The sequence below is a fragment of the Chrysemys picta genome, chromosome 9, assembly GCF_011386835.1.
Source record: "Chrysemys picta bellii isolate R12L10 chromosome 9, ASM1138683v2, whole genome shotgun sequence".
Classification (NCBI taxonomy): Eukaryota; Metazoa; Chordata; order Testudines; family Emydidae; genus Chrysemys; species Chrysemys picta.
Genome location: NC_088799.1, coordinates 94,635,565 through 94,655,429, shown reverse-complemented (window position 1 = coordinate 94,655,429; position 19,865 = coordinate 94,635,565). Strand labels below are relative to the sequence as shown.

Sequence of the window (19,865 nt, the reverse complement as noted above, 5' to 3'; positions counted from 1 at the left end):
CAGTTCTCCCCAACTGATCTCATGTACAGCCCTGTCAGCAATGCTCAGCCCAAAGGCCAGCAAGGAGTAGGACAGACTCCCACAGAGGCAGGAACCACAACCTTCCAAGCAGGGCCAGCTCCAGGCACCAGCCGACCAAGCACATGCTTGGGGCAGCACCTTGTAAGGGGAGGCCAATCTTGGGGTGGTGGGGGGCACTCGAGGTTGTTGGGGTTTTTTTTTTTGGTTCGGCGGGGCGGTGCTCAAGGTTTTTTTTTGTTGTTGCTTTTGTTTCGGCCGGGCAGCGCTGGGGGGGTGGGTTGTTTTTGTTTCGGCGGTGCAGTGCAGTGCTCGGGGGGGGGGGGTTTGGCGGCACGGCACAGTGCTCGGGCGGGGTGTTTTGGCAGGGTGGCGCGGCGCTCGGGGGGGTGTTTCAGCAGGACGGGGTGGGGCGGCGCAGGGCAGCGCTGGGGGGGGTGTTAAGGCAGGGCGGGGCGGCGCTGGGGGGGTGTTACAGCGGGGCAGGGCAGTGCTGGGGTGGGGGAGTGTTACAGCGGGGCGGCGCTCTTTTTTTTTTGCTTGGGGCGGCAAAAAAGTTAGAGCCGGCCCTGCTTCCAAGCCTTGCACAACCCTGCAAAGCTGAAGATTCCCCCTCACCCCCCCTGCCCCGGATTGTGAGCTAAATTCTCACCAATTGAAATCAACGCAGTTGCGTGTCTTGCGTAAGTGAGGTTGGGCTATGGGCCGGTGCTCTGGTTTACAATGGATTATTGCTACATAAAATATCATCCCTGACATTTACTTTCAGTTACTGAGTTGCCTAATGTGCTTTTTCAAATAATTATAATTTACAGGGTGGAGGAGGTAGGGAGAGGTTGGGGGTTAAATAACCCTTCTGATAAAGTGTAATGCAAATATACCTGGTAACAAGGGCAATATTCTGCCAACCTTGTTCACACTGAGCAGTGCCTTACTCAACTCAGGTCTTTCCATTCATACCAATAGGACTCCCTGAAGAATAAGGTACAACTCAACATGATTAAGAGCAGCAGAATCTTGCCTCCCCCCTTTTCCTTCTTTAGCCTCACAGAAAAGTCATCTCAAGAGAGTACAATGACTCAGTAGAAGTACAATCTACGTGGCTCAATACTGTACATACTTCACATCTCAGCCTGTGTGGCCCCTCTGAATTTCCTCCAAAGCCCTCCAAGACATCTGTGTTATAACTTTGACTCATTTAACAAAGTTTTGGTATCTAGATAAGACCCAGGCTATTCCAGGTGATCCAATAGACATCCCAAAGTGACAGACACAAAACAATGAATTTTCTTGCTTTCTTTTTTGTTTTCTCTTTAGATTCAAGAATAATTAAATGGTTTGATTTGAAGTCAATGGAGTTAAGCCAATTTACACCAGCTGAGGATCCGACCCATTAAGCTTATATTATTTTATAAAATTCCTGCTATATTTTAACTGTCTGAGATCTACTCAGTAATATACTGATATGATGGTAAGCATCAGAAAAATAATTTTTCCTGACAAATTCTACATATTTTATACATGTGTGCCTGTAAGGTTCCAAAACTCCATTTTACACTCTTTATAACTGATGTAAATCTTTTAATAAATGCCCCAGTCTGTTTTAATTGTTGTTGACAAAAAAAATGGTGGAAAAATCCTACATATACTCAGGCACAGGCCCGAATCCTTCTGCGTGTATATTCAGCATATCCCTGCTGATGCCCTCAATGCCAGTGGGATCACTCAAGATTTACCCCAGTGCCATTACAGCAAAATTTGGGGATTCGTGAGAAGATGGAAATTCTGAGCCAAACCAATAATCCAAAACAAACCACAAAACCCCTTTCTCTTGTCTTTGCCCTTCTGCAGACAAGTTATGGGCTGCACTTCATCTGCTAATGAGAACTCTGACGATTTATAGGGATGTGTACCAAGCTGTATTGGGTAGAATTTAGGTAAGCGTGAAGTGTTAAATTAAACAGATTACTAGAAAAACACTCTGGTTTTTGCTTCTGAAAGAGCAAATCTAGGATAAAGACCTGGAATGTTATGAAATCTTAAATGAGTTTTATTAGGTTTTGCCATATTCTCTCAGCACAGCATCAAAATGCCCATACGGCAGGACGCTGTCACATAGCTTCCCTGCCACAGCAGATTCCTCCTTATATCTCTTAAGTTGCTCACTCTACCTCATGGTTAAGCATATGGGGCACAATTTTCCTCTCACACAGTTGTAACACATCTCCACCAGTCAATGGAGCTATACCAAGAGAAAATGGGTTTAAACAAGAGGACACGCTGGCTCATCGGGCCACATTCATCCCTGGTGCAACTCCATGCAGTTCAATAGAGTTGCATAGGAGAGAAATGTGGCCCAGTGTCTTAGAAAGATGAGCAAATAAATCTGTTCCTCACTCTACCCTTAAGCACAAAATTGTCCTAAAGCTCATTGCAATTCTCTTGGTGACATCCATCCCTGTGCACCCAGCCAGCACAGGCAGACACACCACTCAAGTCCCACTTCAGCCCTTCAAATAAATGGTGCTTGGGGCTTGAATTTTGCCGTGTCTATTTACTCTAGCTCATAGCTACCTGAAACCAATGTAAAGAATATAGCCACTCCCTGACAAGTTGAGAAGTGTCCTCTTTAAGGTCTGCTGTGGCGTATCTCTCAGAGGCAGTATAAGGCCTTGTCTACACTACGAGAGTAGTTCGATTTTACTTGCATCGAATTTTTGTAATCGATATTGCAAAGTCGAACGTGTGTGTCCACACTAAGGACAGTAATTCGACTTTGTGCGTCCACACTAACGGTGATAGCGTCGACATTCGAAGCGGTGCACTGTGGTCAGCTATCCCACAGTTCCCGCAGTCCCCTCTGCCCATTGGAATTCTGGGTGTAGCCGGCAATGCCTTCTGGGTAACAAAATGAGTCGAGGGTGCTTTTGGGAAACTGTCGTCATCCGTCCATCACTCCCGCCCTCCCTCCCTGAAAGCGCCGGCGGGAAAACAGTTCGCGCGCTTTTCCAGTCATTGACAGCGCGGACGCCACTGTACTCCGAGCATGGAGCCCGCTGCGACCATCGCTGCAGTTGTGGCCGCTCTCAACGTCTCGCAGCTTATCATAAAGGTTTCCCTGAGGCAGATGCAGAAAAGTCAGGCAAGGAGGCTACGGCACCGCGGTGATGTCCTGAAGTCTGAGAGTAGCACAGACCTGTCAGAAAGCAGGCGACCCAGCGCCGAGGACATCACAGTGGCAATGGGTCATGTTGATGCCGTGGAACGGCGATTCTGGGCACGGGAGACAAGCACTGAGTGGTGGGACCGCATAGTGCTGCAGGTCTGGGATGAATCCCAGTGGCTGCGAAACTTTCGCATGCGGAAGGGAACTTTCCTGGAACTTTGTGAGTTGCTGTCCCCTGCCCTGAAGCGCAGTGACACCCGGTTGCGAGCTGCACTGAGTGTACAGAAGCGAGTGGCCATAGCCCTGTGGAAGCTTGCAACGCCAGACAGCTACCGGTCAGTCGCGAACCAGTTTGGGGTGGGCAAATCTACCGTGGGGGTTGTTGTGATGCAAGTAGCGAAGGCAATCGTTGATGTACTGCTGCCAAAGGTAGTGACCCTGGGAAACGTGGAGGCGATCATAGATGGCTTCGCAGCGATGGGATTCCCAAACTGCGGTGGGGCCATAGATGGAACTCACATCCCTATCCTGGCACCGGACCACCAGGCCACCCAGTACATTAACCGAAAGGGATACTTTTCCATGGTGCTGCAAGCACTGGTGGACCACAGGGGACGTTTTACCAACATCTACGTGGGATGGCCGGGCAAGGTTCATGACGCTCGTGTTTTCAGGAACTCTGGTCTGTTTAGACGGCTGCAACAAGGTATTTACTTCCCGGACCACAAAATAACTGTTGGGGATGTGGAGATGCCTATAGTCATCCTCGGGGACCCAGCCTACCCGCTAATGCCCTGGCTCATGAAGCCCTATACTGGCGCCCTGGACACTGAAAAAGAACTCTTCAACTACCGGCTGAGCAAGTGCAGAATGGTGGTGGAGTGTGCTTTTGGCCGTCTCAAGGGGAGATGGAGAAGCTTACTGACTCGCTGTGATCTCAGCGAAACCAATATCCCCATTGTTATAGCAGCTTGCTGTGTGCTCCACAATCTCTGTGAGAGCAAGGGGGAGACCTTTATGGCGGGGTGGGAGGTTGAGGAAAATAGCCTGGCTGGTGATTACTCACAGCCAGACAGCCGGGCGATTAGAAGAGACCAGCGGGAAGCGCTGTGCATCCGGGAGGCTTTGAAAGCAAAGTTCCTGAGTGAGCAGGGTAACCTGTGATTTTATAGTTTGTGTACTGAGAAGCTAAACCTGCCCCCGTTTCTTTACCCAGGTAATGTTGACTATCCTATCCAGTTACATACCCCCTTCACCCCCCCTCCAACACACGTGTCGAAATAAAAATAGTTCTACTTTGTTAAAGCACACCGTTTTCTTTAATACTGTTTTAGCGGGAATTTTTTAAAACTGGGACGCAGACTGTGGTGCGGGGCGGGTCTAGTGTTGTGATGCGAATGCAGCTTCTAAACTCAAGGATTGACAGGCTCCGCTGCGGTGGGATGCTTGTTTCAACGGAGCCTGTCACCCCTCCTGATCGGGACTGTGTGTATGGGAGGTCTATTTGACTTTGTGGCAGGGGGAGGACGGTTACAGATCCCATGCTGTGTGGCTCTGTGATCCTGTCTAAGGACCGGCGCTTAAGATCTGTAACTGCCCTCCCCCGCCACAAAGTCACAGAGCAACCCACCCCCCCCAACATTACATCAAAACAACCTCCCAGACTAACCGGGGCAACTAGTCACTGCATCACTGCACTGTGTATGTGCCCTGCTGCTGTGCCTGCCCCCGACTATGTACCCTGCCAAAGGAGACTGTCCTGTCCAATTTCCAACCCCCTTTCCCCTCCTCCTCCAAAAGAACATGATTGAAACAGTAGTTAACAGAAACGAATTTTTTATTATCAACTACACATGGCATTGGGAGGTGAAACTTGGACGTGGGCTTGTGTCAGGCGGGAAGGAAAGAACTTTTCAAATTTTGGGAAATGAGAGCCTTCTGCTACTAGAGCTCTCTGCAGGGGTGGAGTGAGAGTTAGCAGGGACTCTGCCGCCTCTCCTTCTTTGCACTTTGGGTGAGGTGGGTATGGGACTTGGTGGCGGGGGAGGGCGGTTAGAGATGGACTGCAGCGGGGCTCTGTCCTCCTGCCTCCGTTCCTGCAGAACATCCACAAGGCGCCGGAGCGTGTCCGTTTGCTCCCTCAGTAGTCCAAGCAGCGTTTGAGTCGCCTGCTGGTCTTCCTGCCGCCACCTCTCCTCCCGATCCATGTTGGCTTGGTGCATTCGGGTCAAGTTCTCCCGCCACTGGGTCTGCTGTGCTGCCTGGGCTTGGGAAGAGGCCATAAGCTCAGAGAACATGTCCTCCCGTGTCCTCTTCTTCCTACGCCTAATCCGCGCTAGCCTCTGGGAGTGTGATTCCAGGCTAGGTTGTGAGACAGTCGCAGACGGGGCTGTGGAAATGGGAAAAAGGGAGTGAATTCCTCTGAAAGATAAATGTAGTTGTGAACAAAGAACATAGTCTTTCTCTGTGAACAAGACCATGCACAGCACCTTTCACATGCGCACTCAGCACAAGGTCGAATTCTCGGCCTTCGCATTCTGTGCCTGGGGTCTTGAACAGCACATTTGAGAAGCGAGGCAGCACAACGGAATTTCTGTTGCAGGCAGACATGGTAAGCCGTACACTTGTGGCAGTTTAAAACTTTTATATTACCACTGGCCTCATTTCACATTTAAATCAATGTCAGTCCCTGCTGCCAGCAATCCGGCAAGCGGGAACTCTGCCCCTGTCCCACCCCCTCGCGGCTGTCCCCGGGAATGATCCCTTTCGGCTGCCCCTCTCCCGCCTCCACCGCGTGGCTGCAAACCAGCGGTGACAGTTCTGTAAAGGAACGGGAAAGCAGTCCCAACACTAACATTCCCCTACCTAATTAAAAGCAGGTCACCATGGCCGACATCACCCTGATGAGGATCTCCGAGAGCGACAAAGAGAGAATGCTCCGGGAAAGCCTCCAAAGACCAGGGCCGTATGCCGCCCTGCTGTGCAGAGCAATGATCCCCGAGTACCTGATAATCTCGTGGCGCGGCAACGTGTCGTACTTCGGAGGACCCAATAAGGCCGCTCTCCCCAAGAACCTCATGCAACGGCTTTCAAGTTACCTCCAGGAGAGCTTCATCGAGATGTCCCAGGAGGATTACTGCTCTATCCCCGCACATATAGACCGCATTTTACTGTAGCTGCAGTAGCAGGGAATACACAGTAGAGCGGCTTGTGCAGGACAATCACTGAAAACCGGACATTGCTAGATTTCTTTTCAAAACTTGCACTGCCCCTTACTAAACCGTTAAGCGCCTAGGGCACACTAATCATGAACAACCCATTCTTTTAATTGTTAATATTCCTGTTTTGTTAAAAATAAATGTTTAGATGTTTACAACACTTACTGGCTGATCCTTCACCAGATTCTGTGTCCGGGGTAATGGCTGGGGACGCTTCGTAGGGGATCTCTGTAAGGGTGATGAAGAGATCCTGGCTGTCGGGGAAATCAGCGTTGTGAGAGCTGCCAACTGCCTCGCCCTCCTCATCTCCTTCCTCATCTTCCCCGTCCCCTAACATGTCTGAGGAACCGGCCGTGGACAGTATCCCATCCTCAGAGTCCACGGTCACTGGTGGGGTAGTGGTGGCGGCAGCACCGAGGATGGAATGCAGTGCCTCGTAGAAACGGGATGTCTGGGGATGGGATCCGGAGCGTCCGTTTGCCTCTTTGGTCTTCTGGTAGCCTTGTCTCAGCTCCTTGATTTTCACGCGGCACTGCGTTGCATCCCGGCTGTATCCTCTCTCTGCCATGTCTTTAGAGATCTTCTCGTAGATCTTTGCATTCCTTCTTTTGGATCGCAGCTCGGAAAGCACGGACTCATCGCCCCACACAGCGATGAGATCCAAGACTTCACGATCAGTCCATGCTGGGGCTCTCTTTCTATTCCCAGACTGCACGGCCATCACTGCTGGAGAGCTCTGCATCGTTGCCAGTGCTGCTGTGCTCGCCACGATGTCCAGACAGGAAATGAGATTCAAACTGGCCAGACAGGAAAAGGAATTCAAATTCAAATTTTCCCGGGGCTTTTCCTGTGTGGCTGGTCAGAGCATCCGAGCTCGCACTGCTGTCCAGAGCGTCAACAGAGTGGTGCACTGTGGGATAGCTCCCGGAGCTATTAGCGTCGATTTCCATCCACACCTAGCCTAATTCGACATGGCCATGTCGAATTTAGCGCTACTCCCCTCGTCGGGGAGGAGTACAGAAGTCGAATTAAAGAGACCTCTATGTCGAACTAAATAGCATCGCAGTGTGGACGGGTGCAGGGTTAATTCGATTTAACGGCGCTAACTTCGACATAAACGCCTAGTGTAGACCAGGCCTAAGTAATGCACTGCTACAGTGGCTTTCATAACTGCATTGTCATGCAGCACATACCACACACATGGTCAAGAAAGACTTCGTTCACACACACACACATACACCAATCGGCTATGTTGAAACTTGGCCAAATCCTTAGTCACCAAACTCTATCTCCTTTTGGCATCACGGCATTCAAAGGGCACATGGCTGATAGGAAGGGGAAACGACTATTAAATGAGGATGTAGCAGTGTTTACAAAAATTAAAATGTGCACTATGTATTTTGGGAGGAATGAAATTTTTCCAAGAGCCACGTTGAAGTGCAATGAATAATTTTAAAATATTAAATCAAGACCTTAATTACTGTGTCTCTCATCTCAAACAGTCGCACTTCACTTTGAGGCAATTTATGATTAAATAATACTATAAGGCAAATAGTAACACTTGGCACTTTTATAGTGCCTTTTAGCTAATTAGTTTGGGATTAGTTGGTTAGCATTGGGTATGGTGCTTTGAAGATTTCAAGTGCTGTACACGTGTTGAGTATCATTATTACCCGAGGATCTCAAAGCGCTTTTTTACAGTGTAAGTTAATTAAGCCTCAGAACGGCCCTTTTTATATGGCTAAGCTGAGGCAAACGTTTTTAAACTTGCGTCTCCATTCTGCAAAAACATTTACATACATGTGGAGCTTAACTGATCTGAGTAGTCCCATTGGCTAGTCATGCAAGTAAAAAGGACACTTGTAAACATTTGCAGGACCAAGCTTTGGGAGCCTATGGTTAGACACTTACATCCAGAATTACTGTAGACACCTACACGAATGAACTGAAATGGCAAATGTTGGTGCACAGCACCTCTGAAAATCATCTCATTCTTTAAGAGACTAAATGTGGATTTTGGTGCCTGTGCGTTAAAAAGTGAACTCTGCAATTATTTGGCCAAATTCTTACAGAGAGCGACTGGGAGTGAAATTAAAATGTTCTGTGTTTTTAAGCCCAAAGGCTTACATAGCAGGGCCAGGCATGGATATCATGAACCCCGATTCAGTCCCTTAGACAATACTTCCTCCCCAAACATGCCCCTAGAAAGTCCAATTTTCCTCTTTTGTTTCTTTCCTACAGATAGTAAAGACACACAGGCAGTCTAGGGATCAGCAGTTCTCATTGAAGCAAAGAAAGGAAACTTCCCCCATTTTAGCTCTTTCATTATGCAAACATAAATCCACAAGAAGAAGCTACAGCATCTTCATTCTGTTTATAATTAATATTGTACCTCAAGCAGTCACCTGTGGAAAAGAGAGGTATGAAAGGATTTCAACTTACTTTGATATTTAAGGTATTTAGTGTCCTTTAAACATAAAGTTTAAACAGGAGGAAATCCATAATCTGCAAGAATGTTCTTAGTTCAACAAAGTCTTTGAGTTGACAGCTAATAATTAATTAACAATGAACGGTGTCTTTCAGCCTGGCATGATGATTGGCAGTATCATCTTCTGAAAAGTGAGAGATTTGTTAAGGTGGCAGACTACCGTCAGGGAAACATTAAAGCTTCACAATTCCCACTCCTTTCAGCTAAACGCTTGACGTGACAGGTTAGATCACTTGAAAAAGAAGAGGAGGTGAAGAGAACAGCAGCAACCTCTGCTGGTAAAAACGTTGCCTCCCAACACAATCAGTCAGTTCACAACAAAAGAAAGACAGATGTTAGGTTTAATGGACAGGATTCTCCTCTCCCACTGGTAGATCTGTCCGGTGAGGGATTCCCTGGGTCTGCAGAGGGGCCCCAAGTCCCATCCCTACACAGAGAACACCTCTGCCGGGGGACTGAGTTAATTCTGGGTGTTTGCCTGGCACTCCCCTGCCCCAGCCAGTTAGGTTTGTGCAGAGTAGTGGGGGGCAGAGAAAGGAAAGAAGTTCTCTTGCCAGCTCCACACACCCACCACCATATAAGCATGCCTGTCCCCAGGTAGCAGACACACCCCATGGCTTGCCTACCCTCAGTATCACTGGATCGGTCGAGTAGTAGGCCGTTCTATTTGGCCTTCAGGAACATCGGGGTGCTCCTGCCTCATTGCTCTGTTCACCCCTCTGCCCCAGGTTCAGGCTTGGGTGCCTCCTCCCTGCCCTGTTCTTCCCCTACCTCAGGGCCAGTCTCAGATGTCTCCTCCCTGGATGCCCCAGCCTCTACACCCTGCTGTTCCCCTGCCTTGGGGCCAGGAACAGGGCCAGGTGCTTCTGGTAGGGACAGAGCTCTCTCCACAGCTCTACATATACCTGCATTGACTTCGATGGAGTTACCCCTGGTGTACGTTGGTGCAATCACCAAGTATAACACAACTAACTTCCTTACAGTTATGAGTTAAATGGATATCTCTGATCACACCATATTCGCTGATTTTTTACCATGCTTACAGAGTGCATAGAGTCCTGGTTAAGCAGCTGGAAGACAGCTCACTTAGGGCACTGCAATCATGCAGTGTGATTGCAGTTCGCCCAGACGTACCCGGGCTCGCTTTAATCTAACTAGCAGTGAAGGCACAACAGGGGGTTTCAGCCAGGGCCAGCTCTGGCTTTTTTACCGCCCCAAGCAAAAAAAAAAAAATCGGCGCGGCCGGAGCCAGAGTGCAGGGGGACTCCCTGTGCTGCAGATGTGCCCCGGCTAGCAGGGGGAGGGGGAAGGAGCTGGGGGAAGAAAGAGAAGGGGGGCAGCCAGGGTTTCAGCGGGGCACTCGCCATGCGGCCCCGACTGCCGCACCACCTGCCGGGAGGGCTCCGTGCCGCTCTGGTCACTGGGGAAGGAAGGACGCGGGCTGCCCTGCCGGGCTTGCTACAGACCTGGCACCGCTGGGGCAGACGGAGTGCGCAACCCGCTCCCAGGGCGCTCCCCTCCTCCACGCCGCCACCCCCTACAAGGCGGCCAGATCAGCGAACAAAAAAAACAAAAACAAAAACAAAAAAGCGGCCGTGCCGCCCTAGAATTGGGTGGAATGCCGCCCCATAGAATCTGCCGCCCCAAGCACGAGCTTGCTCGGCTGGTGCCTGGAGCCGGCCCTGGTTTCAGCACAGGCTAGCTGCCTGGGTAATTAGCCAGGGTTCTGGGTGGGCCGGAAGCCTATGCTGCCGCAGCTTCGCTGCTCTGGTATCCCAACTAACTTGATTAAAGTAAGCTCGCTGCATGCACACAAGCTGCAATCATACCCCCTAGATATACCCATAGCAAACAATGGCTTGTAACTAGAGCAAGTGAAATATGCAACCTCCTTGTCACTTAAAATGCCACTGCTCAGCAGAGGAAATTCTACCAAGCACCCGGGGGAAAAAATGATGCTTTCCAGCCCTCGACAGGGTTAAGTGACAGTAGCTGTGATGTTTGCAGTGTTCTTGTAGCCAGGCCAGTCCCTGGCTATTAGAGAGACAAGGTGGGTGAGGTAATATTGCTTATTGGACCATCTTCTGTTGGGGAAAGAGACAAGCTTTTGAGCTACAGAGAGCTCAGAGCAGAAGCTTGTCTCTTTCACCACCAAGAAGCTGGTCCAATAAAAGATATTACCTCACCCACCTGGTCTCTCTAATCGCTGTGGTGGAAATTGTTTAAGCTCCTTAAGAATCCTATTAAATTTTTTGTATCGTCAAAAATGGGAGCGGAAAGGCACGAATTATAAGAAGCCCAGCAAAATGTATGTTTGTTATCAAGATGGAATTTGGATTCCTCTGTAATGAGTGTGATGTATTAACTGCTGTCTGTTAACACTATATGTAAGCAAATGGATGCACATAGCATAGCAACTTGACTTCAGTGGGACTAATGTGAGTACAGACTGTTTAGTAAGGGCCTTAATTAACAATTTTACAAAGGACAATGAGATGATAACAATTATTCACTGCAGGCAGTCTTTTTTTCCTCCAATCCTTGGCCTTTGCATGAGCTTACATTCCAGATAAATATTTTATTCTGTACTGGCAGAAGGTTCATTATGTAAGTGACAAAAAGAAAGCATCAATTACCATCATATACGGATACTAATGTACCTGGTTAATGTAGTTATAATATGTCATTGCAAAACATCTTGTCAGCATTTTGTAATTAAAAAAGAAAAGCTATTGCGATTGTAAAGACAATGCATTTAGCAGAGACAAATCTCACATGTAAGATGATTTTTCAAAGCAAGAACAGACATTCATGTAGTAAGTAAAGCCTTGATAACCTTGCCCTAGGTACCTCAATAACCGTTATATACTCTCTTTGGTTCAATAAAGTGCCCCCTTTTTTTCTCTCAAATAGCACTAGCAGACGCTTACAAGTGACATTGGCCAATCTGAAGGGTTACAACATTTTTCAAGGGACAAAAAAAAATCCCTCCCTTTCTGTGGGGGTCAACAGGATGTTATTTATTTCCTTGAAACAAAGAGTCTTCTAAACTGCTGAGAGATTTGTCGAAACAGGATCAGATGCAATATATTAAACAGCCAGAAGGGGAGAGTTTATTATTTGCCATTAAAACGGAAAGCTGCAAGTCTACAAATAAGAAAGGGACTGTGTACTTGACTTTGTAATTCTCAGTTAATGAGAAATCAAACATGAAAGGCAAATATTTAATCTACAGTAAATTTAGTCATTTAAATCATGACCACTCACAATGCTGCTGACTAACGCTGCATAATACACAGCAAAGGCCAACTACTGGGACATTAAAATGTGCCGGCGTAATGCTCTGAAATACTTCACCGTTATTTAAACAAGAGTCATTGAAAGAACAGAAGGAACTTCTGGAAGGCCTTTATACTTAGGGCTAGAAAACCCTTTTGCAATCTAGGGGCAGCCCAATGTTATGCTGGCCCTAGAGCAGCTGAGGTGTCATAAGCGCTCTCACTCTCTGTCGCTGTCTCTGCAGTATATTATCCCCGACATGTTGCACAGCTATGACCCCAGTGCATTGGGTAAGTAGAGGCACAACTGCCTCCCACTCACCCACGTGCGTGAGCGGGAGCTTAGTGGTGCTGCAGAACCTTCCCCACACACACAGGAAGAGGTGGTGTGGATAAGGGAATGAGATAGCGCCGTGTACACCCTGGTACAATGCGGAGAGACAGGCCACAGGCTGGTCCTTAATTAGCCCACTCTACAGCTATTTTAAGTGATGAGTCCAGATTGGTTTGCAGATTATCTTGTGTGGCATTGACTACTGCACGCTGTCATGTCTAAATGAAGGTGTATCCTAATAATTGCACATATTATCATTAATATGGAGCACCTGGAACCTAAGATCCTTTAGTCGGGACCTTTGTCTTCTTACATTTCTGGAAAACGCCATGCATATATATCACAGTGTGGAAATAAACAGCAATAATCATTTGCACCAGCAAACATTGTACACACGTTTTCTCCGGTTCTTTGAAAATGTGGCCCCTCAACCTATAATATATATAGGGGGAGGTGGAAGTTGTTAGAATTAGGATCTGCCCAAGTTCTCGCAATATTAGGTGTGTCATGTGTAAGACAGACAGTGATATCTGTTGGCAAATTTTCATCTACAGGGGAAGTCTGCAGATAACTTCATACCAGTTATGTGCTGCTACCTATCACTATTCACCCTGAGAAATTGAGCTGAAGAAGCTCCCAGGTACAGGATGATGGCAAGGGGGCATGTACACCTCTACCTCAATATAACACTGTCCTCGGGAGCCAAAAAATATCTTACTGCGTTATAGGTGAAACCGGGTTGTATTGAACTTGCTTTGATCCCCTGCAGTGCGCAGCCCCACCCCCCGGAGCACTGCTTTACCACGTTATTTCCGAATTCGTGTTATATTGGGTGGCGTTATATTGAGGTAGTGGTGTATTGCCTGGAAACAAAGCAAATCCAAAAGATCAAACTCTCTCTAGGGCTTTGCCCTAGCTGTTTGTTTAAATCATTGTCAATACTTCTATGGTACTTGATTTTTATTTGTTCCTTTCCCTTTCAGAAGTGTCCTACCATGACACTGAAACACTCTGCACCTCGCTGGAACCAGGTCCTGAATACACTTAATTCCAAAGATGAAAATCACTGGTCGTCATCCACTGGTACAACAATCCTGCCTGTATTCAAAAGTCAGGCTCTCTCTCACACACATACATGTGCACACATGGTGTTTCTGGGTTATTGGGTATCCAGCACAAGCCAGTTACTGCAATCAATGCTGATGCCTTTAGGTGACAAATAAAGAAAGGAAAACCAGCACCAGAACTTGAAGATGTTGCTGTGAGCACACAGTAGCAATATAGTAGTATTTATTGTAATCTATCAGTGTCTGAAACAGCTGGATAGTCCCTGGTACATGTATATGTTTAATGTTTTATGACTTTAAGAATGGGACTGAAGAGAATATACAGTGGATTCCACAATGAGAATCCAACAAGGACTCCCCTAACAAAGCACTGGGCATGTGGCCCCTGAAAATATTTCACTCTGTGGACCCCTAAATGCTAGATATGGCTTTAACAGTGCTTCCTGTGAGGAAGCCACTTGCTTTCTTCACAGCAATTTTTTTCCTGTAATCTAACATGTACGTGTCTCCATAGCAGCCGAAAGTTAATCTTTAATTGATGAATGCAAAAGCTTAGACAAACCACAAATGCACTATTCAGCATGTCGGGCTTACAAAGGAAGTTGTGGTTCTATCAGTTTTCCACACCATATACAGCTGCAACATTGGCTTATATTACTAATCACTTGCAGTATTTGTGTCTTGGGTTATAACAGATGGTGTTTGTGAGGCATGCGAAAGCCTCAGCTATCTCAACTGCTGTACCAGTTGGCTAAGGGGAAAAAAATCCTCAAAACAAAATACCCATCCTTACTGTGGAGGCTGAAATGTGAATGGTGTTTCAATGATTCTTAGGCTCTCCACGAGCATTCGATTAACAAACTCTTAACCCTAAACCAGACTCACAGCGGATGTTTTGTTACACTAATAAATCAGTCATGCTGGCTAATACCCCCAAAGTCAAATTAGTGAGATAGTAAAATGAAACAATTCACAGTTGTGGAAAGTCAGATTTTTGACACTTCGGGCTGGATTCTGCTCTCAGTTATACCAGTGTAACTTCACCCAAGTCACTGCATTATCTCTGTCATTGGGGAGAGGTTGGCCCACAGGTAGCTTGTGCCCAACTAGTGAGGGTCCTGAAAATCAGTACCAAGACCATTGATTTGATCTGGTCTTCACTGGGGAACCAGCACAGGCAGCTGCATTCTGGACAAGCTAGAGATTTTTCATGCCCTGTGTTTTCATTACAATAGACAAATGCATGGAACATCATGGCCAAGCTGTAGTCATCAGCGTAGGACCCAGTCTTCAGCCATAGATAGAAGAAGGCATTTCTAGCAGCCATTGTTATTTGCCTCTCTAGCATCAGTGAGGACTCTAGAAAGAGCTCAAGGGTAGGTATTATTTCGACAACAGGCTAGCAAATGTCCCCAATGGAGAATGTTGAGCAGATGTTAGCTAGTTCTTTGAGGTGTTTCCTTCTTCCCACCACCAGCAACTCCATCTCAATGAGAGCCAGGGTGAGTGTGTGTATACAAGCGGGGAAACAAACCCCTCGCTCATAGTGTAGACACAGCTTTCTGATTCTACATCACTGAAGACCATGGGAGTTTTGCCATTATTCTAAATGGGAGCAGGACTGGACCCACAGAGAATGAGGCAGAAACATTGAATGTCACTGTGAAATCCTGTTTATTGCTGTAGAGGTAGACAAAGCCAGGGAGTGAATTATTACAGCATTAAAATACGACAAGGTGTGTTTTACTGGGCCATTAATAGATGGTGCTTGTGCTTTGTGAGCCACAAGGCCAAAGGTAGAGTGCTTTCAGCCACCTGAGAAGTGTATTAATGTCCTAGCAAGCCACGCTGCATCATGTCTCTATATAATAAACCATTGCCACCTGCCCAGGCAATCAGGATTTTCCATTCCCCCAAAGCTCTCAAGCACTCTCATGCTATTTTGAGTGATCACAGAGGGTCCTGTCCTGAAAGAGGACAAGTGCACCCTCACTGCTCTCTGCTCCCACCGTTTGCTGTGGGAGTTAAGGTTCTCAGCCACTGAAGGTAAACCTCAGCACTTCTCAGGATCAGGCCCAAAATGCATACATAGTACAAGCAGATTCTATATGTACCGATGCTGCATCACCAAAAAGAATTGGGGAGTGGTTTGATACCATCTTGCCAGTTGGACTGGTACTCAAGAAACCTGAGTTCTTTCCATAACTCTCCCACTGACCTTGCTGTGTGACCTTGGACAATTCACTTCCCCTCTCTGTGATTAGGTTCCCACTCTGTGCAATGAGGACACCCCCTTTGCTTCTCCAGGAACAGTGTAATCACCTTTTACAGCATTATTATTATCAGCTCCCTGGGACTTACCTGTTCCAGCCACAAACTGCGATGCGGCCAGCAGGCAGAGCAGTAATAAACTGGGCCTTGTCAATCACACAGAGAAGCCAGCCTTGAATGCTGAGGCTCTGCTGTTTGTCTCTCAACTGCCAGCATCAGGCTTTAAGTCCTGACCCTCTGGTCCCTTCCCAATCTAGGTCCCTCCTGAAACCTCATCCTCTCTCTCCAGTTCCACTCATCAGAACACATTGTTCCCATTTCACAAACACGTTAACCACAAATAATTAACTAACTTCCAATCCCACTGAGCACCCCGAAGCCAGAGAAACTAGCACTTAGGCTGGCTGGAGTTGTGTCATCCACACAAGCTGTAATGTGGGCAACGGGACCTGGACCTCGCTTTTTTTGCCTCTCTGCCACCTGTTTTCAAATCTGGCAACCTGTATCTCCCAACTCTCCAGGGTTGGCCCTGGCTCCACTCTCCTTGTCAGAATAGGGCACTGCGCACACGGAGGGGAATTAATTCAGGACTGCCAACATCAAGCATTCAAAAATCACGAGTGAATCCCCCAAACCATGAGATTGGTGTTAAAATCATTAAATTAATAATGTTGGGTTCTTTTATTTGCCTTCTGGTTTCTGAGCCTTTAGATTGCCCTCACTTAATATTTTTAAGCTTTTCTCTGCAACCGTGAGCTCAAGAAACTTACTTTTAAAAGAAATTAAAGCTGAGATTCTGATGATTCCAGCATCTTGGGCTTTAAGAAAAATAAGGAACATCGCAAGACTCATAATAAAAATCACAAGAGTTGGTAACCTGTTAACTCCTCATGCATAGGGACAAAGTAATTCACTCCTTCTCCAAAGGAAGAAGGGATTTGTGAGTCCTTTTGATAGACACATGTACACTTTATACAGGTTTGATAGTTTAAACAATAGGACACAACTTTTATCATGGATATGGGGGAAAAGCTCAAACCGTTTGCGGGGCACCATCCTTCCCATGCTGTAATGGAAATATAATATAATCCCAACCTTCACTGGGGATCTGTATCCCCGGTCTAAAAACTCCTTATTGATATGGTGACTGGCAGGATATAAGACTCCAATTGCCAGAACTCACTCTTCTGCACCAACCCTGACACCATTAGCCGGAGAGCACTTCCAATTTGGCTCCTCTGGCCAAGGGGTACATTAAAACCTTCTCTCTCTGCATGTGGAGAGGCACCTATGACAATATTGGCCATGGGATATCAGCAGAGAATGACCCCAGAACATCTTGCACTAAAAACAGAGATTGTACTGTTTGTGCTAAAGCAGTGGCTCTCAACCTTTCCAGCCTACTGTACCCCAACTTTCACCCCACTTAAAAACTACTTGCTTACAAAATCAGACATAAAAATACAGAAGTGTCGCAGCCCACTAGTACTGAAAAATTGCTCACTTTCTCATTTTTACCATGTAATTATAAAATAAATCAATTGAAATATAAACATTGTACTTACATCGGTGTATAGTATACAAAGCAGTATAAACAAGGCATTGTCTGTATGAAATTTTAGTATGTACTGACTTCGCTAGTGCTTTTTATGTATCTTGTTGTAAAACTAGGCAAATATCTACAGGAGTTGATGTACCGTCTGGAAGACCTCTGTGTACCCCAGGGGTATATGTACCTCTGGTTGAGAACCACTGTGCTAAAGGACTTACTCCTCTATTGGGCCACCATGGCAGACTCATCACCCTCTTATGTAGGCCAGCCACTGGAGGGAGACAAATACCCACATGTGGTATGTGAGCTACATACCTTTTGAATATTATTGGGCCAAATGCTGAAACACTTACTGAGTTTTTATTATTATTTTGATTGAGTTCTTATTAAGGCAAGATTCCCATTGAAGTCAATGAGAGTCCTGTCTGAGTATAGATTAAGTATAAACTGAATGAGGACTTCAGAGTTAGGCTCATTATCATTTTATGTTAAAACAGAAAAACTTCATACATGCCTCAGATCCAGGAAGATGTAGATGCATGTGCATTTGGGTGTGGGTTTTCTTTCGTTTCTTCCTTTCCTCCCCACCCTGATCAGCTAATATTGCTGATAGAAATAAAATATCAACCTATACTTGTACACATACCCAAGATCTTGTAAGTCATTACAATGTGGTTTTGAGATTTGCCACTTCACTGTTCTATAAAAAGCTTCCTGGAAAAGTATTAACAGATGGCCTCTTACTCTCTGAGACTCTTAGCAGCACACCAGATGGCAACCTGAAAGAGAAAATCCAACTTACATTTTCAAAACTGAAAGAACTGTAACAATATCCTTGCAATAAATACACAGCATGAAGGTAGCAATAAATGATCCGTTTAAATAAAACTGGCTTTCTGATTTAAACAGTGAATTCAGCATTCATTTTACAACATATTGCAGAATATTTCATATCAAGTGTGGGAAGTAATTTCTGAGGCAAGCAGAATGTTTGTTTGAAATGAGTGGCAGATTTATGAGATGCAAGGCTCTTCTAAAGAGTGAAACTATGGGACAGTGGCCCAGGGGACTAATGTTTTGCAGAGTGGAGCCAGATATCTGGTTTGCGTCTAAAGACTAATCAGTAGGTTGCAACATTTTGCTTTTAATGCCAGAAGGAGTAGACCTCAGCTCATCTGTCAAGCTTTTGTGATGGAAAGGTAATAACTTTTCCCACTAAGATACTTATCAGCTTCTAGCTTTGTGATTCACCTGCCAGATAAAAGCATAGGTCATGTGGGCCCACTGCTGTATATCTCTGCTAAACAAAAGTAGGGCAGCGTCTCTACATGTGCACACACAGAAACCTCCATCAGAATGTGGAAAAGGCTACAGGTTCTCAGGACCCTGGACTCCAATGGGGAGGACATTCATCTTGCCTAAATAGAAGGAAAAAAGAATTCATTGATACATCATTACAACGGACTCACGGCTGGGCACCGGCAAACCGTGATATTACTGCTACCGTCTGGCGACGACAATTGTATATGTCTATTCTATGACAAAACAACAACGTGTTCTTGTTACCTCATTCTGTCTCTCCCATCCCCAGCTCCCACGGCTTGTCGCATTGACTGAAATCTTTTTGGGACAGGGACTGTCATTTACAAAGAGCCAGATTCTGATGCCTTTCTTTAAAGAGAGAAAGACTTATTCCACAAAACGTCCCATCACAATAACAGGACTATTTGTGGAGTAAGGGTGCCTCCCCAGCATGAGTAAAGGGATCAGAAACTGGACCTCAACGTTTGTACAGTGATTATCATGGTGTGTCCCTGATCAGGTTGAGGATTCTAGGTGTTATCATGCTATAAATGATAAATATATCCAATAAATACTATACATTTATGGCCTGGTCCTGTTCCTAATGGCACAACTCCTATTGACGCCGATGGGAGCAGAATCAAGTCCAGAGGATGTGTGTATTGTATCTGATGAAGAAAAAAAAAGATGTTTAAGGATGGATATTTTTCCTGGTATCCCATAATATAACCCAGCATAATTGTTCCAAGCAGGTTCACTTTTCAAGAGCAGGATATACTGGAAGGCCCACAAACATCTTCATCCTAAAACCTCTCCTTATCTTTACCTAGAGTCTGGCAGTGGATATTTAATTACCTACATGGTTCTCTAGTTAAAAACACAGGCTATATTGTGCCATCAGATTTTAAGTGGAATTCCCAATTGAAGTCAATATGCCATAGGCACAATATGGCACACGGAACAAATTATAAAATTACAAACTCTACAGCTGTCCTTTCACATACAAAGAAAATAGCCATTTCTACAAAATTCTATTTATCATTAATAGTATCAAATATTTATAATGATACCAGACACATGAAAATTGTCACAGAGAGAGTTTTCCTCTTTACCTTCTTATTGGGAGGGAGCCAGATTTCACAGGCTATAAACAATAATAAAATAACTCCAG

General features: G+C 46.1%; 1 protein-coding gene across 1 annotated transcript; it reads right to left on the bottom strand.

The window, feature by feature from the left end:
* Positions 1-5,003: 5,003 nt before the first annotated feature.
* Positions 5,004-7,314, bottom strand: LOC135973463 (uncharacterized). The gene is made up of 2 exons (XM_065556707.1): positions 6,568-7,314; positions 5,004-5,573 (listed from the first exon to the last, which is right to left on the bottom strand). The coding sequence occupies exons 1-2, from the start codon at positions 7,142-7,144 to the stop codon at positions 5,098-5,100; spliced, it is 1,053 nt and encodes a 350-aa protein (XP_065412779.1). The 5' UTR covers positions 7,145-7,314; the 3' UTR covers positions 5,004-5,097.
* Positions 7,315-19,865: the final 12,551 nt, after the last annotated feature.